The 18732-nt window shown below is 37.2% G+C and overlaps 5 protein-coding genes across 5 annotated transcripts; 1 reads left to right on the forward strand and 4 right to left on the reverse strand.

Moving 5' to 3' along the window:
• Positions 1-293: 293 nt before the first annotated feature.
• RHIMIDRAFT_192384 (non-metastatic cell 5) lies at positions 294-811 on the reverse strand (the record flags this gene model as incomplete). Its single annotated transcript, XM_023605969.1, has 3 exons — positions 294-387; positions 455-562; positions 621-811. Coding segments are annotated over 3 exons (393 nt in total), but the record flags the coding sequence as incomplete, so codon positions are not given.
• A 391-nt stretch (positions 812-1202) lies between these two features.
• Positions 1203-3556, reverse strand: RHIMIDRAFT_138931 (Na+/solute symporter). Its single transcript, XM_023605663.1, has 8 exons — positions 3526-3556; positions 3448-3472; positions 3191-3395; positions 2969-3142; positions 2759-2910; positions 2522-2707; positions 1977-2472; positions 1203-1928 (listed from the first exon to the last, which is right to left on the reverse strand). The coding sequence occupies exons 1-8, from the start codon at positions 3542-3544 to the stop codon at positions 1242-1244; spliced, it is 1944 nt and encodes a 647-aa protein (XP_023465720.1). The 5' UTR covers positions 3545-3556; the 3' UTR covers positions 1203-1241.
• Positions 3557-5669: 2113 nt separating this feature from the next.
• RHIMIDRAFT_215677 (uncharacterized protein) lies at positions 5670-7216 on the reverse strand. The gene is made up of 3 exons (XM_023607292.1): positions 6895-7216; positions 6659-6728; positions 5670-6596 (listed from the first exon to the last, which is right to left on the reverse strand). Exons 1-3 carry the CDS (start codon positions 6895-6897, stop codon positions 5785-5787), a joined length of 885 nt encoding a protein of 294 aa, XP_023465721.1. The 5' UTR covers positions 6898-7216; the 3' UTR covers positions 5670-5784.
• RHIMIDRAFT_283771 (uncharacterized protein) lies at positions 7195-8222 on the reverse strand. Its single transcript, XM_023613150.1, has 2 exons — positions 8133-8222; positions 7195-8067 (listed from the first exon to the last, which is right to left on the reverse strand). The coding sequence occupies exon 2, from the start codon at positions 7934-7936 to the stop codon at positions 7367-7369; it is 570 nt and encodes a 189-aa protein (XP_023465722.1). The 5' UTR covers positions 7937-8067; positions 8133-8222; the 3' UTR covers positions 7195-7366.
• A 1163-nt stretch (positions 8223-9385) lies between these two features.
• On the forward strand, positions 9386-12889 carry RHIMIDRAFT_283772 (uncharacterized protein). Its single transcript, XM_023613151.1, has 11 exons — positions 9386-9561; positions 9633-9808; positions 9866-9965; positions 10020-10392; positions 10441-11453; positions 11502-11582; positions 11630-11773; positions 11833-12046; positions 12098-12469; positions 12524-12637; positions 12685-12889. Exons 1-11 carry the CDS (start codon positions 9443-9445, stop codon positions 12754-12756), a joined length of 2778 nt encoding a protein of 925 aa, XP_023465723.1. The 5' UTR covers positions 9386-9442; the 3' UTR covers positions 12757-12889.
• Positions 12890-18732: the final 5843 nt, after the last annotated feature.

An 18732-nucleotide genomic window follows, 5' to 3' on the forward strand; every position in this document is an offset into this window, starting at 1 on the left:
TCTTCTGTACCCTGTTGCTTTTCATCATGGCTGCTTTTCTGTTCAGGCTGGTCATTTGCCTGTTCAGACGTATCTTTTGACTGTTTTATCTCTTTTGCTGCCTCTTGTTCTGTTTGGTTCATAGACGTTTCTTGAGTAGCGTCTCTTTTATCTGTTGTTAAAATAGCATCATCTGACTTTTCTTCAGACTGATGAGTATGTTCAACATGATCAGCTGTATGAACACTCAAGTCGGTATTATCTTGTATAGCTAAACTCTTCTTGCTTGAGTCACCATCGCAACCAGGTTGACCAAACAAGAGATTGATTTCTCTTTCTGCACTTGTATGGCAGTCGCTCCCATGTACGGCATTATGTAACGCGTCTGTACCAAAGAGAGCTCGGATACTATTATAGGAACATGAAAAACGTGGGTTACAAGCTCTATTTGTATGTCTTGCATTTTGCTTTTTACCTATTTTGCTCAGTTGCCTTGGCTTTATTTGAATCTGTTGGGCCTATGAGTAGTCTCCATGACTGCACAGCGTCTTCCTTTTCGAGAACCATCGCATAAATGGGCGAACTATAGAAAGATGAATTAACAAAAAAAGTTTTGCCTTGATGTAACGTTGTACAGTTACCTGCTTATCCACTTTACAACATCCTCATAGAATGGTTTAGCTTCGTGTTCTTTGTAAAAGAGTCTAGCTGTTTCCTCTGTCAAGGTGATTTCTCTTTCTTGAACGATCGTGAATCCTTCTTGTCGGATACGCTCGATGATTCTGTCCTTGGCGTGGTATGCATCAGGTTTAATAATGGCTAGTGTCTTTTGCTAAAATGAAATCATCAGTTTTCCATCATACATCATCCCACACATTATATATTTACCTTGACTTGGTTTGTTCCTGAATAGAATATATGTATATTGACGAGGTTAGAACATATCCAATCATGAGTTATAAAAATCAGGGTCGCGCGCATATAACCGCTTTAACCCTTTTTTTTTACCTTGTTCTAGTGATAAGCTGCTATTTACCTAATAAAAGCATATATTAATACTAGCTTTTTCTTTGAACTAAAGACGTACATCAGCTTCATGCATCTCTTGAAATGTCATTTCAAGAAAAAAAGTTTAGAAAAAAAAAAAGAAATACGAAATTTAGAACAAAAAAGGGGCGAAAATAAAGAAATGAAGAGGGCGTTTTTCCTTAAACGATTAAGGTTTCATCAATCGGGGTAACATCAAATGAGCCAATAATTTATTAAACTTTCTTTTCATTTGTATAAACAACTATATTCTCTTCAGATAAATGTGTTGCTTGTGGTAAGTTGGGTACACGCTGCCCTGTCAGATCTCGCCATAACTCCCGAGTCACATTGACAAGTGTATGTCGCGCCTCATAGACAGGATAGATACCGACAGCAAAGAAGCTACAAAACATCCAGATGATGGATACAACCACCCATCCAGTAAAGAAGGACTTGGAAAAGATGTACCTCGAAAAGAACATGGGTAGTGGCCAAAGGATAAAGAGAGCTAATGATAAGACCGCACTTGATATCTTCGCAAATCTGGAGGACTTGGCCATGGATACCAATTCATCTTGGGTTATCTCGGATGCTTCATGGTCAATATCATTAGAGTCATCTATCTTTTCAATCTTTCGAGTAGCATCAAAGTCAAAATTGTCTGGCCAGATCAAGCTAAGAGGAAGAATGACAAAGATAGGAGATACTAAGGCAACAATATTGCCAGACATCATTGGGTAATTCTGAGCTGTGGTCTCCACAGTGATGGTGCCGTACATGCTATAAGTCACCGCGAGCCAAGTGCTGACTGCGGCACAAAAGCCAAATAGTGGTGATACAATAGCAGCAATCTTGTTTTGTTTGCTCCACAACAAGGTAAGGGTCAGGGGCACAACAGCCGAAGAAATTAATACACCCATCTGATGCAAGGGGTCAATACACAATAATGGTAGGACTTAATGACTTACCAGAGTATAAAGGTATCCCAAGTTGATGCCTGTCAAGTTGAGCAAGACAGCGAGGACACCCATGAGAATGCCAAACGCAATAACACAGATATGCGAAAAATGAACTACTTGTTTACCCTCGGCATCGGGTCTAATGTAAGTGCGATAGATATCATACGTCATAACAGAAGAAACAGCAATCAATTCAGCAGATGAAGCACTAGTCACAGCCATGAAGACGAGAACAAGACAGGCGAAACCACCGGCTTGACCCAAGAGTGCAACCGCAACATCAGGTAAGACAAGACCTTGACTGACAGCAAACGGTGTAAGATCAATTTGAAGTGCTCGTCCAGCAAGACCCATTGTTGTGGCTAGTGTGAATGGAATTGCAAACCAGGAAAGACCGCCGATCAGGTAGGCTTTGACGGCATACTGTGGGTGAGCTGCAATAGCACGTTGCCAATATGCGTTATCTACAAAGACCGTTCCAAAGTTACCAACAATATTGATGATACTACCAACATATGAGTCTTTTGTTTATTTTTTCCATGTATTAAACTTACCCAAACAAGAGTGCTTGTAAGGAAGACATAGTTACGAGTGAACCACCTTGGTTGTCAGCGATGGGAGAAGCTGCAGATGCAGCTGTAAGCAAGTCGTACATCGTGCTGATGGATCCAATTTTTGGAGAAGAAGCATAGACTGTAAACACAAAAGAGATGATGATGATAAAAATAACCACTGTATGTCTATTGATGTGTTGGTATGGTTTTTTTTCTCTATTTTTATATGCAACTTACGCATAATCAGACATGAAGGTTGCTTTGATACCACCAAAGAGTGTATAGACAATGACACCCAAAGGAAGAAGGAAGCAAGCAGCAATTGTATGCATGCCAGTCAAGTAATTCACTACTGCACTACCGCCCAAAAGAAGCATAGCAGTAACGATCTATTTTTTTCTCTTTATTTAGTAAAAAAGACTATACACACATGTTTGTTCAACTTACGATGTTTGTTAACAAGGAGAATGCAAGATATACAGCATGGGCGCCTTTTCCATATCGAGCCAAGACAACTTCAAGAAAAGTATGTGCATTGGGAGCTCGTCTTTTCAATTCAATGGCTAATACAGCAAATAGCAACACTTGAACAACAGCACCAGAGGCATACCAGATAGGTCCCTATAATTCCATCGTTAGATCTATCCAACAAAACGTGATCCAACTTACTGATACACCATATTTATAAGCAACTTCTGTACTTGTCAAAAGAGTTGCTGCCCAAGTCCAGCTTGATACAATAGCACTCGCAACCAAACCTGTCTTGACAGTACGCTGTGCTGTCATGTACATTTCTGACGTTTGAACTTCTTTCAGATATCGTTTACACAGATAGGTTATTCCTGTCATAATAAGAGCAAATAGTGCACCAAATCTATATGAATGTTAGTTTTTATCCATGACCTCATTGAACTGTTTTCTTTTACCCTAAGACGACGCCATAGCCCACACCTAATTGAAAATGATGAATGTAAGGAAATAGGTCAATGGATCTATATATTTACCTTGTGATAATATAGCCATAATGAATTAATATATATATAAATATAAAGTAAAGAGAAAAAGTGAACATAATCCTCCTTTATATACGGATCCCATTGTCTTGACACTCATTCATGCTTATCATCAAAATTCTAGGTTTTATGTGACACAATACGAGATAAGAATAAACAAGGCAATGAATTTCAACGATAAGCAAAATGATAAGATATTATATAAAATAGACCCAAGATGGTCACACTATCATACACATGTGATGATATTGGCAAATTATTTCTTTAGAGAGAGATAATAGCTTTGATATCAATATTGGTGAATATTGCTTTCTTTTAGTCGAATTGCATATAAAGATGATTATTTAATACAAGGAGGTTATTCTTTTTACTGTAAAATACCTTAATGTACACAGCTTTAGTTAAACATCAGTTCTCTTTTCCGAGTTGTTCCCACAGATTCACTGCTGCTGTTATCAATATCCGATATAGTCTATTCATTATGAATTCAATATCCTGAAAGATTATAGCTACTATTGTGGTTGCAAATGTCAATATTACCAATGAGTAAAGGGAGATCAGCAAGCAAGTAATCTTTTATTTAAAGGATATATCAATGGGCAGGCTAGTCAAATTCAGTCAAATCTGAAATAGGAAGAGATCAAACACACTGATATCTATCTACTTGAACTAGCAATAAAGAGAATCACGTACGATGCTCACTATAACTATAGAACTCTTTTTATGCTTTTCCACATTGTAACTATTTTTATTGATCCGCTACGGATTTCGTTTTAATCTTGTGAAATATCTCCTTCATGGTTTCTGCATTTTTGTAACTTTTGATTACTTGACGCGTAACAACATCTTAGATATGTATGAAATCGTGATTTTATTACTTGCAGCACCGCGTAGTTGATTACGGTATTTGCTACAGTTTTCACTTTAAATTTAGACAATGTTAGTTTTTTTTTTTTTTTTGAACGAATCAAACTAAATTCTTCTCCGAAGAGAAGAAAACTGTGTACGAGACAGCGGTTTTAAGCCCGGTGAGGGTGGTGAAAAGGGTGTGATAAACTGCTTTCTGATATCAATGCAGCAGCGTTGTCATGGATGTTTTTTTACGCATTCACATCGCGGTTCCAAAGCATCCCACAGCTCTGGTAAACTAGGACGCTTGTGAAACCGATGTATACAAACATCATTTCCTTTTTTTTTTGGCACTGGTGACATACCTTTCCATAAACGTTAGTGTTTAATATCTCTTTGTTTATGCAAATCTCGCCTTTGAAGTGTTGAACTCGTCACTGTATGTCACCAGCAGCCTTTCTTCTTTTTGCCTTTGCTTCAACTTGTCGAAAAAAACACTAGTAATGCCAGCTTACTGCCCTTTTATTTTGACACCATCCTTGCCTTTCATTCCATTGCCAAAGGCGGTGATTGGCAATTTATAAGTATTGCACTGAAAGGCAGAAGGCGTCCAATATCTAAACAAATACACGCATGTATCAGATTTGCGTTGATAAAGACAATTCTTTTCCAGTTTTGTTACCTTCTTCTGCCATTCGCTTTCGGTATTGCTGACACACATTCATTTTGACCTGCCCGCTTTTTCCTCGCTTTTTCCTCGCTTTTTCTCTCCTCTTTCTATTTTTTTGGCAAATACCTGGCGCGATCAAAAATGCATTCAAACATAAACTAATGCTACGAACGCTTTCTTGGTGCGCTACATGTGGCATTAATTTACAAATTTACATCACCAAAGTCTCTGCCTAACCTAAGGCTGCCCAGTTCACTCTCTCTGATATAAAATTTGAATTTATCATAAGGATATCAAAATATTTCCGCTCTCACCTTTAGATACACTTTAACGACCAGAATCAAGGCCGTTTGTGATACTGTCGCCATTGATGATTGCATTGAATGGATAAGACACTTTAAAACTTATTGGGATAGATGTCGATAAAGAATTACGTCTAGTTTAGTATTTTCAGGGTCTGTCTACTTTTTTTTTTATTATCTGAATTATTTTTACAGTTGGCTGAAGTAACTGAAAAATATTTTCAGACAAGTTTTATCAGAATTTGAAGTGCGTATACTATTTTATGAACAAAATCAGTCAGTTCAAAGAGTTGTAATATGCATGACAACAGTTTGGCTCTAGATCTCTTTTTAATATCATACAAAAGATGTCGCAAACATCATTATTAATTCGATGGTAATAGATTATTTTATTACAACAACACCACAAGTGTTTTTAAACAAGGTAACTTATTGATCAGCGGCGAAAGCAGCCTTGGCAGCCTTGACCTTGGCAAGACGTTCCTTTCTAGTGAGACGAACACGCTTGTTGAATTGAGGACCGGTCTTAACAGGCTTCTTGGCTTCCTTCTTTTCGGGAAGAGGGTTTTCACGGATAGCTTCGTGAGCAGCAGAGTACATGTCTTCGACCATGTCAGAGGTGATACCTTCCTTGATGAAAGTGGAGAATTGCTTCTTGTAACGTTCTTCATCTTCTTCTTCAAGGTATTCCATGTATTCAGCGACGTGAACACCGTAGATGTAGTTACGGAGGAGTTCATCATCGTTGGTCTTGGTTTCAATATCGAAACCAGGGAAACGGTTACCGCTGTGGGGGATGTAGATACCACCATCGGAAGCACCCTTCATGGCACCAAAGACACGGGCACCAGTGGAGGTACGAGCGAGACCGACATCAAGGAAAGCCTTGAAGGGACGAGGAGCATCTTCAGCGGCTTCAACCATTTGAACGGTACCATCGGGTTCAGCGAAACCTTCGTACTTGTCAGCAAGACCAAGCTTGGTGAGAACACGACGGGCAAGCAAAAGACCAGTGGCATAGGCAGCAGCCCAGTTGGTCAAACCACCCTTGATACCGTAACGGGGAAGTTCGTGAGCATAAGCAGCAGCAAGGACAAAGTCACCTTGGAGCTTAGCATAGACGATTTGACAGATGATGTCCTTGTTGGTGAAACGGACAACCATTCTGTATTTGGGAGAGTTGTACTTGTTCTTGGCTTGAACGACAAGTCTCTTACGGGCATAGTAATCAGTCTTACCCTCTATTCAATGTATATTCGTCAATTATCTGCATTTGTATATAAGTTGAGCAATGTTTCTTTACCTCTTCTTCTGCGGTACTTGACTTGGAAACGCTTGAAGTAGGCCTTGTTCTTCTGTTGCTTGACGAAGGGCTATAGTAAAATGCAAATTAATGAGTGACATGTTCCTTCCTTTCAAAACACCCAGTGTTATTTTCTCCTCTTTTTTTATTTAATCATCCATCCATGTATCCATCCATTCATCCATCCACACTCCCTTATTTTATATTTATCTTTTTTCTTTTCTCTCTATACATACCATTGCGACTGGCTGAAGTAGTTAAAGGAAGGATCTCATTTGCACCTGGTTCTCGTGTGTCTTTGTTACAGAGCTCGCGTGCGCTGTGGTCCGAAAAAGGAAAGCAGTCACAAGCCACGATCCGCAATTTATGCGACTTTTATCTGGTCGTACAGCTGATCCAATAAATAGCGCCAGGTCTCTGAGCTCTTGCAGTTCATTGATTTCTTCTTCAGATAATCCACTTGACATTTTTTACACCACAATGTGCGGCTTTGAAAGATTTAAAGGACTTTGATTAGTGAAAATTTAGCTTTTAATATAATTATGACAATAAAAGCGCGGTCTGATGGTCTATAATCACATCCGAAGCCGGAGTGAGCCACACGGCAATCGTGGAAGGTACGACCCACAATTTCACAAACATCAACATTATTAGAAACGAACTCTTTCAACTTCTCAATGTTGCTCAAAGCAATAGTCTGCTCTTTAATTATCCATGTGCCCATTGATTTGAAAAAAAAACTGAAACAAGATGAGCATTGTTGTCCATAGACATGCCATACCCATTGGAAGGAGCATTGCAAACAGTGAATACAGAGGCTGGTTGCATGATCGGGCTGGCAAAAATACTGGATCTGTAGGTAAAGTATGTCGCTTTGTGGTCAAATGCGGACATAAGTTGTCTGCAAGCGGTTACTTCTGGTCGAGGTGCAGTTTGCTCATCATAAAATGATTTAACTAAGCTTTCTCTGAATAAAATTTGAGTGAAGCGAGGATTTAAGTAGTGTACAGATTCATGACAAAATGATCCAGTGGTTACAAAGCGGTCGTTTACTGATGAAAGTAACAATGAACATGTAGCCAGGATGTTAAACTTGGTTGCATTAATAATTAGTTTCTTCATCAATTGTTTATCCTGCTTTTCTTCTTTAATGGTGACCTTGATCAACCCAGAATAGCGGCTATCTCTGTTAAGCATTTCGGGGAAGCTCTCACTAGAGTTTTCTATGTGTACATCAAGCGCAACATCTCTGACGTACACTTCTACTGTGATAGTCATTGAATTGACCTTCGTTTTTTTATTGTTGAAAACATCAGAACATCCGTCATTATAGCTGAATTCAAGCGCTTCTCTCTTGGTATTATTCTAGGCGTTGACTTTTGAAGTTATTTCATAGATTATGGGAAACACTACATGTACCAGAAAATGCACCAGAAGTTAGACTAATACTACGAGCGCTGTCTCTACCCATTACCTATGATGTAGCCCAACAAAACCTTCCAATATGTAGTGTCAATCTAAACATGGCTTTTATAAATTTTTTATCTTGATTGTTTCTTTTCAGGAAGAAGAAAGGGATAAAAAGAGATTTTTATATTTTAATTTTATGCTGTCAGTTTGATCATCAAAACCACTTAGCTCACGTGTAATTATGATATATTCGAATTTTATATCAGAGAGAGTGAACTGAGCAGCCTTAGGTTAAGCAAATGCTTTAGTATTGTGAGTTTGTAAAGTGATAACGTAGGTAACACCCGTAGTATTATCCTATTTTCTGGTGCATGTAGTGTTGGCCTTTATTCCTATGGCAGCGAAAGCTTATTTCTGACTGGACGATATTTTGTTCCTGTGAGAGTGATATTTTGTTTCTGATTGGCCGAAATTGTGTTCGGTCCGGACGACATAGCATATTGGATCAATTGTATCATGCCAACAAGTATAATCATTACTGATAAAGCCCATTTACTACCACGGATGATTTATGATGATAAGCTCTTTTTTTTATATTCTCTGAGAATAATTCAGAAACACTATATATTAAAGAGAGAAAGAGAAAAAGAAAGGGGGATTTATAAAACATCAAGCACGCATAAATGAAAACTCAGGGGGTCGCTTCTGTATAATTTTTATGTTTCAACCGATTGATTCTTGTTGAATCCATGTCATGAACAAGTATATGACGTAGTGATCCGTGATTTTTCTAGTTATTGTTATAGATAATACTCTTCACTTAAAGGACTAATTGTCTACTATCTTGTTAACCGACAAGCATATATATTGAGAGATTCTTCCATAAATGTTTACTTCATGCGAAGTAGGTGACGCCAACATCATCAGACTTTGCACATGGGGGCTGTCAATGGCTTAAGAATAAATCAGGGCTTTCAAGATGATCAAATTATGTACATGTATGTATGTGCTTTCAATCTTGCTTGATCTCTTTCTCTCTTTTCAATTTTCTTTAGCATAATTTTTTTTTTTCAAACCAAAGGTAAAGACAACCTTTATTATCCCTTATGTTGTCTGATGTTGCTTCATCCTTAAGCTTATTTCAATCAGTTTAATCAAGATATCTATAGAGGGACTCTTCAATCACACATACTGTTTTTTTTTTTAAAAAAAAAAAAGCCTGAGATCACTGGTCAAAATTCATATTTTTATTGGCTGAAATACCTTAAAGTTCAGAGTGGATATTCTGTAAAAGGGGTGATGTTTTATTTTTTTTCTTTTTTTTTTTTTTTTTTTCTTTTATACGACACACACACACGCACATATTTATATTATATGCCACTCTTGAACAGAAAGCGAATTCCACCTGCGGCGACTATTCCTTATGAACCAAAGCGCAAGAGGAAAGAAGTGTGGTACCTTCGATCGACTAATGAAGTATTTGATAATTACGAGTAAAAGCATTTAATACTTTTTTTTTTTCTATTTTGTAAAATAACTAATGTGCACTTGCATAATAATGCAGAGAATATATAAACAAATTATCTTTATATCATCAAGCTGTCTGGGAGTGTGAAGTTACTGGTAGACAAAACTTGACATATGAACAAGCCTTGGAAAGTGAAAGGATGGAGGGTGACAGAGCAGAGTTCAAATTTTCTGAAGTGTTACGAAAAAAGATACTGGCTCGGGTTCAATTCCGTAGGGTTAACAGCAATAAATTTTTATCATGGATGTAGACTCACTTTATATATATAGAAACGATTCGACTGGATGAACTCATTGATGATATCATGAATTATTTCAAAGACAATTATCTTGTGGGTGAAGTTGTTCAATGCACCTTGAATAACAATGAGTATAGTATTCAATTACCTGTTTTGGAACATACTTACTCATTTCTTTGTTTAAGTTACTTTGCTAGAATCGTCGATATTATCCCTGACAGTTGGTCAATGAACAATGAATCAACACGGCAACAGCAACCACAGCAGCAACCGTCTTCGTCTGAAGTGCCTAGACAACCAAACGGTAGACTCCGATTTCCAGATGCTTTCCTTCATCCATCTGAAGGAGAAAATAATCATATGTTATCTCTAGGAGGAAGGATGTATAAGGTACAGCTAATTGACGAAAAAGGAAGATCGTTAGAAGAGTATATTCGTACCGTCGGTCAATATTCTATCAGAAGAGAACGTGAATCATTTAATCGTCATAATGTCCAGTGCTTTATCCGTGAGTGCTTTTATAGAGATAACTATGTTGGTGCTCCATGGTTGATCAAGGTACGGTTTCATTTGTTTTTATTCTTTATTAACTGATGTATTATGTAGCCAAATATAGCGCAATACTATTGCATTGATTCAACTTTACCTCAACACCTACAGGAAGCACAAAATGATTTTCTCAAGAGCAACAAACGACGAAAATTAATGCAGACACGAACGACGGATGACAGAATGGCAGAAAGAAAAGCTAAAAAGGAAGAATCGATGTTACAAAAGGCTAAACTAAAAGAGGAACGAGAACGGCAAAAGGAGGAACGTAAACGTCAAGTGGCTGTAAAATACCCCTTGGAAGATCTGGATCTCCCAATTTATCGCAAAGACCCATCATTAAACTGGCTGCTTGTTGACATGTCGCCCCAAAAATGTGATAGCAAAGAGATCATTATTCCTTATCCTAGCGGCGGAAGATCTTTGCGACCCATGCCCCACAAGGAATCATCCATACCCCCTGAGCTCTTTGATTCTTTCCTCTCTGTTTGGTCTTTCTTGACCGTATTTGCTGAGCCATTGAAGGTTTCGGCTTATAGCGTAGACGAATTTGAGGGCGCATTATTCCATAATACGCATCAACCCAAAGCAACTGTGCTTGTCGAGTATAACGCGTGTCTACTCAATGTGATTATCAATGAACGTAATGATGATACCTCCAACGAAATAATCAATGGCGACGTTGTGGACCAATACATCGAGGATCTAGAAGATCAAGAAGAATCGGATGAAGAAGAAGATACCAAAGAGGAACGTAAACCTGTGCTTCCTACTGTAGAAAGAGGATGGCGTGACAAGGAACATTTGAGAATTAGTTCAAGATGGGATCATAAAGAGTTACGTGCAAGCACTGAGCGACGTGGATGGGAATCCAGTTTGATAGGTTGCTTGAATGACGTGGCAACTCCCGATATGATTCCTGATTTGAATGAAATCTTGCAGCATCTTGTTCCTCGTGCAAATTCGACAGCCGCTGAAAGAGAAAAGCGATACCCTACTTTAAGCCTCAAACAAAAGCTTGATATCTTGGAATTTTTGGTCAATGTGGTCAATGAATCTAACTTGATCAAGTAAGGGCGTATATCAAAAGATGCATGTATAATTGACATTTTATTTAGAAATTATATGGAATACTGTCAAGAACAACTGTCGGAATATCGTAAACAAAAGATTGAACTTAACAAAGAGAGCAAAGCTCTGTAAGTGATCCTTAGTCTACCATATGGTATATTAATATAATATGTAGATCATTTAGGAGAATTGAAATGGATAAGCGAGATCGTGCTGAGAAGAGAGCAAAAGGAAATAATGGCGAAGAGGAAGAAGAAGAGCACCTTGACAGCAGCGACAGCTCTGATCATTCAGATAATGAATCTGATGAAAGTGACTCGTATGACCAAACATAAAAAAAAACACCGAATAGTCTCTTTAATATGAATTCACATATAGATCTGAGGATCAAAACTTGAGTCGTGAAGGCAGACATCAATCAAGGCAAGAGAAGCTTAAACAAAAGCAACGAGAGAGAGAAGAAATGGAACATGTACGAAAGAAGGTTCATGCTGAACAGCGAGAGGTAGCAAAGGCAAAGAACCAAGAGCAAAAGAATAAGGCAAATGAAAGACGCAAGCTCGAGGAAGAAGAGAAAGTTTTAAAGAAAAAGGCAAGTATATTTGTAGATATTACACATGATTATATTTATAAAGATATACAGGAGGAGCACCTGGAGAGATGCATGAGAAGATATATGACACTGAGAATACGTCCCTTGGGGAAAGATAGATTCTATAATCAATATATATATCTTGATAACATTGGTGTATCCAACACATACGGAACAGGAAGATTGTATGTACACAGTCCGACAGATGTTGACATTCAATTGTTACTAGAAAGAGATTACATGACTGATCTACCTGAGCGTCACTATGGCTACGGTGGTGGCCGTTCCTTTGTCCTGAAGCTAATGAAAGATCAAGGATTAGTGGAAGAAAGTGAATGGCTCGAAAACCGTATGGATGAACTTATCTCTGGCAATCCAAGTGAATACAAAGGATGGTGGAAATATTATTCTGAACCTGAAGAGGTAAAGATTATACAAAGGATGAAAAAAAAAAAAGAATACTAATTGTACCTTTAGATTGAGCAACTCTTGTCTTGGTTGAACCCAAAGGGTATTCGAGAATCAAAGTTAAAGAACGAACTTTTAAAGCAGCAAGCGAATATAATTGATTCTATAAAAAAGCGAATAACTGTAAGTGAAAACGGTTTGATTATACATCCTCTAATACTTTCATATAGGCATCCACAAAACCTGCTGAGCCAGAGACGCCAAAACGTACGACTCGAGCAAAATCTGCATCAAAAAATTAAAATTTCATTTCATTCAAGTTGTCCTTACTGCTTGTCTTTTCATTAAACAGCTGTTTCCTGTACCTGTACACTTTTTATTTCAAATAAAAACGCGTCTTTGACACACAATATGCCTTTAAAATATGCATAACACTATCACTCTAATCATTCGAATATATATTGGAACCAGTTTCGCTCCTTAGAAACATCAACCCAACAAGTGGTCTTTATAACGGAACAAGGCTAATTGTGATGCGTATTGGTCAGTATATGCTTAGGGTTCGCCTGGTAAACAAACCTGATGCTCCCATAGGGCTCATCCCAAGATATACACTCTTTCCGGAAAGTAAATTCGCCTGTGACCGAAAATAAATGCACCCAATGGTGAGAACAAAATTCATGTTGTATGAAATGTAAATTCGCCGTTACCAAGAATATTTTCGTAGTATCAGCCATGACATCCATGGAGATACTGTATTTCCAAATTGAGGTGTCGTATTGAAACCGTTGTAATATTATCAGAGTAATAACAAATACAAAAACAATATGGTTCACTATCTCATTTGACAGTAATATTAACAGGTGGGCTGTCTTGGAGTTGAAATTAACTTAATATTAGAAATAGTCCCTCTTTAGTCTCTTTATAAAAGTTTAAATTCTTTACTCGGTTTTTCCATAAAGCCAGAAGAACATGTAGTCATATTTGGCAATGCATATTCTTGAATGGTCACGAAGCAGATTGCTTCTATTTGACATGATTTCTTTGTCTTAGGTACCCGATCCTGAAACTTGCTTGAAAGAAAAACATATAAAAACCCATTTTAATTGAGTCCTTTTTTTGCTTCTTTACAGCAGTTATCAAGTGTCCCTCTGAGTGTTCAAAGATTCACCAATCAAAACTAGCCTGTCCTCATGGTCCTTGCTCTGACTCGCTTGTCCCGCCCTCTCTGCTCTCTGGCGTGTATCTGGAACGTTCCCCAATAGTCTCTTCTGACGCCCTGGGTTCTCTCTGTCCTCCGTTCCTTTTTTTTTTTGTTTAAACTTTCCTGGGTAGTTATCGCTACTCTCCCCAGAATGCACCTTGGTGGTAAGTAAAACTAATATTAGGATATGTGCTCTAATACTAACATACTCTTTCTCTCTTTTTCTACATATACTCATTATCTCTCTCTCTTTTGACATGATGTCGTTTTATTCAAACGTATTTTTCTTTGTCGTCTTTTTACGAAAATATTTTTTTTTTATTTTACGACAATATTTTATAAAATTAACGTCAATAATTAATAAAAATACAGTACTCTATCGACCCTAGAAGGCAATATGCAATTTATGCTCAGCAGGAAGCAATTTCCTGTAAAACTATGTTTCGCTATGACAATAAATAAGTCCCAAGGCCAATCATTGAAGTTTATGCATGACCAACTATATGTCGCTCTATCAAGGGCCACTTCTCTTTCTGGCACATCAATCCTTTTACCAGAGAATATAAATACAATTAATAATTTTGTTTACTCAGAGCTTCTGCTCAATTAATATATGCATTATGTCCAACTTATGCTCAACTATACTTGTGCCACTTTCTTTTTTTGTAATTATGTGACTGTCATCAAATAAAATTATGCGATCTTTACTTCGTCTGTAAATGCATAAACCTTTCTACATCTCACTCAGCATTTGCCCTTACTCATCATAAAGGGCGAAGCCCTTAAGCCTGCAGCAGCACGGTGACGTGCAAAAACGAACGTAGCGAGTTGAAAGCGACTAGTATGCTATTTTTATTATTAGAACTAATATAAATGAAAACAAAAATACGTTTGCTTCTACCAAAGCACGGAAAAAAGTCACTTTACGCAAGTTTTTACCTCCAGTAGCTTTTTTATTTATAACATTTAATTGGAGTGTTTTTTTGTCTGTTCGCTCTAACTGGGGCTAAAGTATATGTGAAATAAAAACCCCTTATTAAGAAAAAAAAAAAAAACAAGAGTACAGGCACTGAGTCAGAAAGGAGCCTCAGGAACATGACTACACTAGATATACGATGCCCTCATCTTGTATAAATAGAGGGTCGTTACCTATTTTATGGATTTATAAAACACATAAATACCAGTACTGCTCTGATTTTGGTTCACTCGTTCAATAGATGACCATGAAAAACACCAGATTGACTAGAATGATGGCCACAGAATGTATAGCTGGCTAAGGCAACCAGCAAAAAGAGATGATGAGTTGTAGTGTTCACGCTACTATTCAGTGTTTGAATACAATACCTAATGTTACTTTAAGATCTGTCACACCTTGAGCAAATCTAGTCAATTCATTTAAATACTGAGAGGGTAAATGAACTACAAGTCCCAAAATTGAGACATAAACAGATGTAATTAGTAAAACAGTCAATAGTATGAAATAATTCCTTATTTTCACTTACAAAATATCAAGTATTCTAAGTATTAAACATTCGTTGTTGTTAAGCAATCAGTACAAGTTAATAAATTATCAAAGAAGATATACTCTTCAAGAAGTATTGCTGTCATCAACAGCAGGCCAATCTTCGTTTGCACTAAAAAAAGAAGTGGCATCCACTTTGAATTTATCAGTATTGGACTGACTGACTTTTGGGTCGAATTATGAGGTATAGATGAGTCTGTAGGTTATTACTTCGATAATTTTTAAGGTATTTTTTGGCTGACAGACTAAAAAATACTTTTTCAACAGGTATTTTTTTGAGTCGGAGTTGAGTCTGAAGGTTCAGATACTGCAGCTTCTTAATATATAAATATTGAATATGCTACCATTTCTTTATTCCCTTTACTTTGTTCCGAATAAAGATACACGCAATCTCATCGTACTTTTCTTTGTTTGATTCTATAACAAGCTATATACAACATGAGTAAAGCTGTAGTCAACATGTAAGGTTAAAATGGTTCCATTTAAAGTGAGTAACTAGTTTGTTATAGACACTGTAGGAAATTTTGAAAGGAAGTTTTAATAAGAAATTTCGTATAAATCTTTAGATAATCAGAAGAAATCGCTAGATTTTTTTTGCATTTCTTCGTTTTGCGGAAAAACTTAGAAATCTCTAGATTGCCATCCAATGATTTCTTCCGATTATCTAAAGATTTCTACTCATCAAAAAAACAAGGTTTAGCATTTCCCCCTACTCCTTTGCTACTGTTATTACTTCATACACATTATATAAAATATATTAAATACAATAGAAACTTGTTTAATACTTTGGAATTTATTAATTATAGTTTCATAAATAATAATAGCTTAATCCGCCTTATTTGTCATCTTTCATTTGGTAATTTGCTTTCTGCATATCAATGCATCTATTTACCGCGTACCTTTTCTGACAATGCTTCTATGTCTTTTCCTTTATTTGCCTTGCTTACCATTTCGTAACGACCAGCAGTCTCAGAATATGTAGCAGCCGCAATCAATGGGATCGACATCTTGATTTTAGCTTACGAACTTCCCTTTCCCCACTGCTGTCACTTTCTCCATCAGGCGAAGACGGAGGACTCAGGCCTTGGTCTTCGGAAGCACTAGCATCATTTACTTCTACATCTTTCTAAATGTACAAATTAGCTTTTTTCTTTACTAGTTAATCTTTGTAATTATCTTGTACACTGCTTGGTGCAGTAGGAGATTTCTGTTTGCCAAGCTAAGAGTAACAAAGCATCAATCTCGCACCCTAAGAAACAACACAAGCACGGAAAAAAGGCAAAAAGGAGCCACTGCCTTTTTAATGAGCTCAGCAGCTCTAAACGCTCCTCATGGGCCCAATATTTTAAATGGCTTACCAGCCTCGACCTTGTACTTACCTTTGACTTAACGAATAATAGCTGGTAGCCTAATCAGAACAAGGTGATCATGAGCAAAATTAAACGTCTTGTCATCAATTGAACTGTCGTGTACGCCTTCCATAAGCTTCCTATTCGAATCTTTGTTAAATGGATGTTCAACAGTAGGCTTAGGTAACAAATTATTCAAAAACAAGCCATGGGCTAATTTCTCTTGTTCCGTGAATCTTGGCCTACTTGCTTCATTTACACTAGTACAAGTACTCTTAGCTTGCGCTTTCAACGGGGCATTTTCTTGTCTCAAGTAATACTCGGAATTCTTTTTAGAATTCTCATCTCCCTCACCTGCCTCATTTCTTTTCTTAGCACAGTTATTCGACCAGATGCGGCTCTTATGGCATCCTTAATCTCATTTTGTTTTGAAATGACTGTAAGAATGAGTCAGTTGAGTATATCTTCCCGAAGGGGACTTCCCTGGGATATGGTGTCTTTTAGTGTGGAAAAAAATTAACCAAAAAAAATTTCTAGTTAGCGATAATAAGACAAGTTACTATGAGGTTTGTGCGCAAATGTTTAGATTCGCGAAGAAACCTTTAGTTTTTTGGAAGAAATCGTTAGACTCAGACTAAAAATCTCCTATAATGAGGATAAGGGAACTGGAATCCGTCTGTGGCCCTCACCATCTGGAAGACAAATTCAGAACAAGATTTGTCACTCCTCTTCTGTCGTCTTTCTTTAAAGAGACCAAACATTTCGCTTATTTTGGGTAGGTTATTTATACATTTTACAAACTAGGTGAATTAACTTTAAATTTGTATTCATTGTTAGTCCCAACGAAGAAGCGTTGGGGAGCAAAACAAGAAAGGGTGGGCTAGGCCGTAAGTCAAATGGAGGATATAAGGTCATTTACAACGACTGCGAACAGCAAATAATCCACGTTGAAGTCAAGGGTCCTAAAATAGTTACAGAGGATCACATATATCACCCTGATTTTACAAAACTCTGTAACTTGCTGAAGGATGAGATTGATCATTTGCTGTCGAAAGACTGCCCTACCGAAATTCCAGTCTTTGGAATGCTTATTGGCGGTAAGTGAGGGGTTATGGATATTTTTACACAAGATAAACTGAAAGTTACATTGTAATTAAGACACAAGGCATCGGTATACGCCATGGATTTAGTCTATACACATATGTATAGACTATTTGAGATTGGTGAATTTTTAATTCCCCATTCCAATCTTGATCTAAGTCGTTTGGACCAGTGCTTCAACGTGTTGATCACTTTGAAGGTTAAATTTTAATACCAAATAGATAGTTGTATTTGCTTTATTAACTGTCAAGAATACTAGGAATTGGCGGATAAATCCTCCAAACAATGCTTGGAATTTTTGATGAAAGCCGCCACTCCTGGAACGCCTCCAGCATGAAGGCAGCTTTATGTCAAGTCTTTTAGGAGCCCTCAAAAAAGTCCGAATAAAAGCACCTCTTTTGTTAAAAAATATATATGTATATAACAGTCGCTATATAAAATGCAGTATTTATTTACAAGTGTTTGTCAAAGAACTGGGGATTAGACGCTTTACAATTAGAGGTTTTGTTTATAAGTGGTATAAGAGGGCTTAAAGAGCATGGCTTGACAATTGAGCATTGCCTTCATTGTTTAATTTATGTGGAATGCACGGTAAGCAGGATCAACCAAGTAAAAAGACCAAAAAGTAAGCGTATTAGCAGTTGACACAGAGAAGTTCCTAAGGCTTGACCAGATATCTTTCCTAGTATTATTTCATACTCTAATTGATTGACTATCCTTTCTCTCTCCCTTATTTATGGATCTAAGGAGTACAGCCATTGACAATCGTAGCCAAGCTTTACATTAGTTTGACATTCACCAGATAACAGGGTAGATAATGTGAATAGGAGTTTATCATAATTACACATGAGCTAAGTGGTCTTTGGTGATCAAACTGATAACATAAAATTAGAAAACTTTCTTTTTATATCTCTTTCTTCCTGTAAAGAAACACAAGCCAAGCTGTGGACTATAAATTGGTATTTTACATCAATCCCTGGACAGGCTTAGTGATTTGTCAATATTCATAAATACTTAAACCAAAAAATGGAGAAACCAGAATTGCATATACGGTTACACGTTTGCGTGTTCCTAGTATTTCCCTTCTTTTTTACTACTTCAA

This window comes from Rhizopus microsporus (genome assembly GCF_002708625.1).
Source record: "Rhizopus microsporus ATCC 52813 unplaced genomic scaffold scaffold_9, whole genome shotgun sequence".
NCBI classification, from domain to species: Eukaryota; Fungi; Mucoromycota; class Mucoromycetes; order Mucorales; family Rhizopodaceae; genus Rhizopus; species Rhizopus microsporus.

Coding starts and splice junctions, on each gene's coding strand:
- RHIMIDRAFT_138931 (XM_023605663.1), bottom strand. Junction 3,143..3,190: donor CTTATAAATATGGTGTATCA/GTAAGTTGGATC, acceptor ATGGAATTATAG/GGACCTATCTGGTATGCCTC. Junction 2,911..2,968: donor TCTCCTTGTTAACAAACATC/GTAAGTTGAACA, acceptor AGAAAAAAATAG/ATCGTTACTGCTATGCTTCT.
- RHIMIDRAFT_283771 (XM_023613150.1), bottom strand. CDS start 7,936: ATGACTATCACAGTAGAAGTGTACGTCAGAGATGTTGCGCTTGATGTA.
- RHIMIDRAFT_283772 (XM_023613151.1), top strand. CDS start 9,443: ATGCCACTCTTGAACAGAAAGCGAATTCCACCTGCGGCGACTATTCCT. Junction 9,562..9,632: donor GAAGTATTTGATAATTACGA/GTAAAAGCATTT, acceptor ATAATAATGCAG/AGAATATATAAACAAATTAT. Junction 12,470..12,523: donor ATTATTCTGAACCTGAAGAG/GTAAAGATTATA, acceptor TTGTACCTTTAG/ATTGAGCAACTCTTGTCTTG.
- RHIMIDRAFT_215677 (XM_023607292.1), bottom strand. Junction 6,597..6,658: donor CAAGTACCGCAGAAGAAGAG/GTAAAGAAACAT, acceptor TACATTGAATAG/AGGGTAAGACTGATTACTAT.